Source organism: Hippoglossus hippoglossus, chromosome 21 (genome assembly GCF_009819705.1).
Source record: "Hippoglossus hippoglossus isolate fHipHip1 chromosome 21, fHipHip1.pri, whole genome shotgun sequence".
Taxonomy (NCBI): domain Eukaryota; kingdom Metazoa; phylum Chordata; class Actinopteri; order Pleuronectiformes; family Pleuronectidae; genus Hippoglossus; species Hippoglossus hippoglossus.
Genome location: NC_047171.1, coordinates 17,144,914 through 17,147,589, shown reverse-complemented (window position 1 = coordinate 17,147,589; position 2,676 = coordinate 17,144,914). Strand labels below are relative to the sequence as shown.

At 39.4% G+C, this 2,676-nt stretch overlaps 1 protein-coding gene across 1 annotated transcript; it reads left to right on the top strand.

The window, feature by feature from the left end:
- The first annotated feature begins 810 nt into the window (after positions 1-810).
- On the top strand, positions 811-2,671 carry jagn1a (jagunal homolog 1a). The gene is made up of 3 exons (XM_034574917.1): positions 811-944; positions 1,695-1,795; positions 1,888-2,671. The coding sequence occupies exons 2-3, from the start codon at positions 1,707-1,709 to the stop codon at positions 2,348-2,350; spliced, it is 552 nt and encodes a 183-aa protein (XP_034430808.1). The 5' UTR covers positions 811-944; positions 1,695-1,706; the 3' UTR covers positions 2,351-2,671.
- The last annotated feature ends 5 nt before the right edge of the window (positions 2,672-2,676 follow it).

Here is a 2,676-nt window from a genome sequence, read left to right as displayed (position 1 = left end):
TTAAAACAACCTTTGACTTTTGTTCGGACATCTTTGTTTCGAAGCTGACAGAAGACAATCCATTTGAATGAAGTTGGAATATAAAATATAAATTGCCTGACACCTTTACTGTTATGAGAATATCACTGTAGAGGACATTATGGTAATCATCTTATTATGTAATCATTCATTCGGGAATTAAGGAAATCGAATTTCAGGTCTATCGAAAAACAGTGTGAACGATATCGATCAAGAAGAAGAAGAAGAAGAAGAAGAAGAAGAAGAAGAAGAAGAAGAAGAAGAAATAGTGGAGCGATGAAAGGCGAAACTGTGTTTTCATCTTAATTTATAAATCAGTTATGAGACTTATTCAGTCATAAATATCATAGAACATATATAAGAATCCAGTGTTTATTTCACACAGATGTAAAGTAGAGCACAATCTACAATTTAATTAATGTCACCATCATTGATAAGTTTAATTTAAATTGGGCATGTGAAGCTATAACAGCTGTCTACATGTAGTACACATATCCCTGTATAGACATGTGTCTCACATAAAATGTGTAAAAAATGAAAAAAGGACAAATGAATCTAGTCTCATGCTCTTCAACATCTCTGTTTTGTGCATTCAGATCAAATTTCAATTTCGTACAATATTCACGAATGAATGTGTTTAATAATGTGGCCCCGCGGCAAATGGCGGAGGTCAAATAATGATGGTGACAGCAGAGTGGAGATGAACGGATGAGTTGTTCCTAAACCTGTGTTGCAGGAACATTGAGCAGATGTCGCAGCTCAGATGACGAGAGAGAGGACAGATGCTGATGCTGCGGTGGGAGGACTTCCGGTTGTGTGTTTGTGTCTGCGCATGCGCGGACCCGTCGGCAGCATCTTTTCATCCCATCTTTTGTTTGCTCAAATTTAAGCAACGAGCTCGAGCGCACGTAAAGGAAAACACAGCGGTAAGCTTTGATCGTAAGATATATTTGACCCTGTAACGTCTGTACTGACGTTAAGAAGACGCTAGTCCTCATGTACATTGTGTGTGTGTGTGTGTGTGTATGTGTGTGTGTGTGAAGGTAACGCCGAATCAGGTTAGTTAGCAACAGCAGCTAACCTGCCTCAAAACGAACAATTAGCCTGTAAGCTAGGTGTAAGCATTAGAAAGAGTCTGCTGTAGTCTTGTGTGTTTTTAAACCTAAACCACTGGTCTCATGTGTTTCCTATATTGTGACGTGAGCAGGTGAAAAGTGTCAAATGTTGCGTACCTATTATAAACAACTAGTATATTTATTATATGTAATAAATTCGCCTTACAGAAAAACTAAGATTAGCAAAGCTTTATTTCAGACGTATATGTGCATGCCAGTGTAAAAAATTAAGTAAATAAATAAATGACAAACAGAACATGAATGCAGAGATTCAATGATCACATTTGTTCCAGTGTTTCCAAACACAAGATGGGTCATTAAGTGTAATTTAAGGCCCTTATTATCTGCAAGTGAAATGATAAAAGGATGCCTGTGAGGATTTGCTGCTTTTCAATCGTTTTCACAATCTTCTGGTTTTGAATTGCAGACAAAACAAACAATGTGAAATCTTGCCCTCTGTAAGATAGTTGTTTTTTTTTCCCACTTTTTCCTGACATCTCATGTATACTGGCAGCTCTGGTTCCATCATGTTCTGCCTTTGTGTTTCTTTTGTGTCGTCAGGTTTCTCTCAACATGACATCACGTGTAGGTCCGAGACCTGCTGGGACCAATGGAAGTGAATTTAAACTCAGAGAAAGGGGGACGCCACCCTACCAGATGAGGCAAGTCAACTACATCCGATGTTGCTTGTTAAATGTAAATGTTATCTTCAAATTGATTTACACACCCTGACATCCCTCTTTCCATTTCTCAGTGCTTCCCTTAAGTCAGAGGTGCGGAAGTTAAACTTGGTCCACCTTCTGATCTGGCTGCTGGTTGCTGCTCAGGTGGTCGTCAGCCACTTCAACCTGGTGTCACACGACATAGTGTCCATGCCGTACCAGTGGGAGTACCCCTACCTGCTCAGCCTCTTCCCTCTGGTCGGCAGCAGTCTGTCACTTCCAAAGAACAATATCAGTTACCTGGTCTTGTCCATGATTAGCGCAGGGCTGTTCACTATGGCACCTCTTATTTATGGTGGAATGGAGATGTTTCCTGTCGCGCAGCAGCTCTACCGCCACGGAAAGGCCTACCGCTTCATTTTCGGTTTCTCCGCAGTGACTGTTATGTACCTCATCATGGTGGTTGCTGTTCAAGTGCACGCCTGGCAGCTGTATTACATGAAAAAGCTGCTAGACTCATGGTTCGATGCCACAGAGGAGAAGAAGAAGAAATAGTGGAGCGATGAAAGTTGTGACTGGGCAAAACTGTGTTTTCATCTTAATTTATAAATCAGTTATGAGACTTATTTAGTCATAAATATCATAGAACATATATTATAAACCAGTGTTTTCTCACAAAGATGCAAAATAGAGCTAAATTTACAATTTATGCTGGAATTTATTTATTTGTTTATTTATTTGTTTATTTATTGTCATTTATTGATAAGTGTAATTTGAACTCAACCATCCTTGCACCCTCTACATCACTGGGTCTGGACTGCTACTTTAATTCAAATTAAAGTAGCAGTGGTCATTTAGGAGCAGGACTCATTCTCATTAAA

What these genes read in the sequence shown, in the direction of transcription:
- jagn1a (XM_034574917.1), top strand. Translation starts at nt 1,707, where the DNA reads ATGACATCACGTGTAGGTCCGAGACCTGCTGGGACCAATGGAAGTGAA. An exon ending in ACGCCACCCTACCAGATGAG is followed by an intron (nt 1,796 to 1,887) that starts GCAAGTCAACTA and finishes TCCATTTCTCAG; the next exon opens with TGCTTCCCTTAAGTCAGAGG.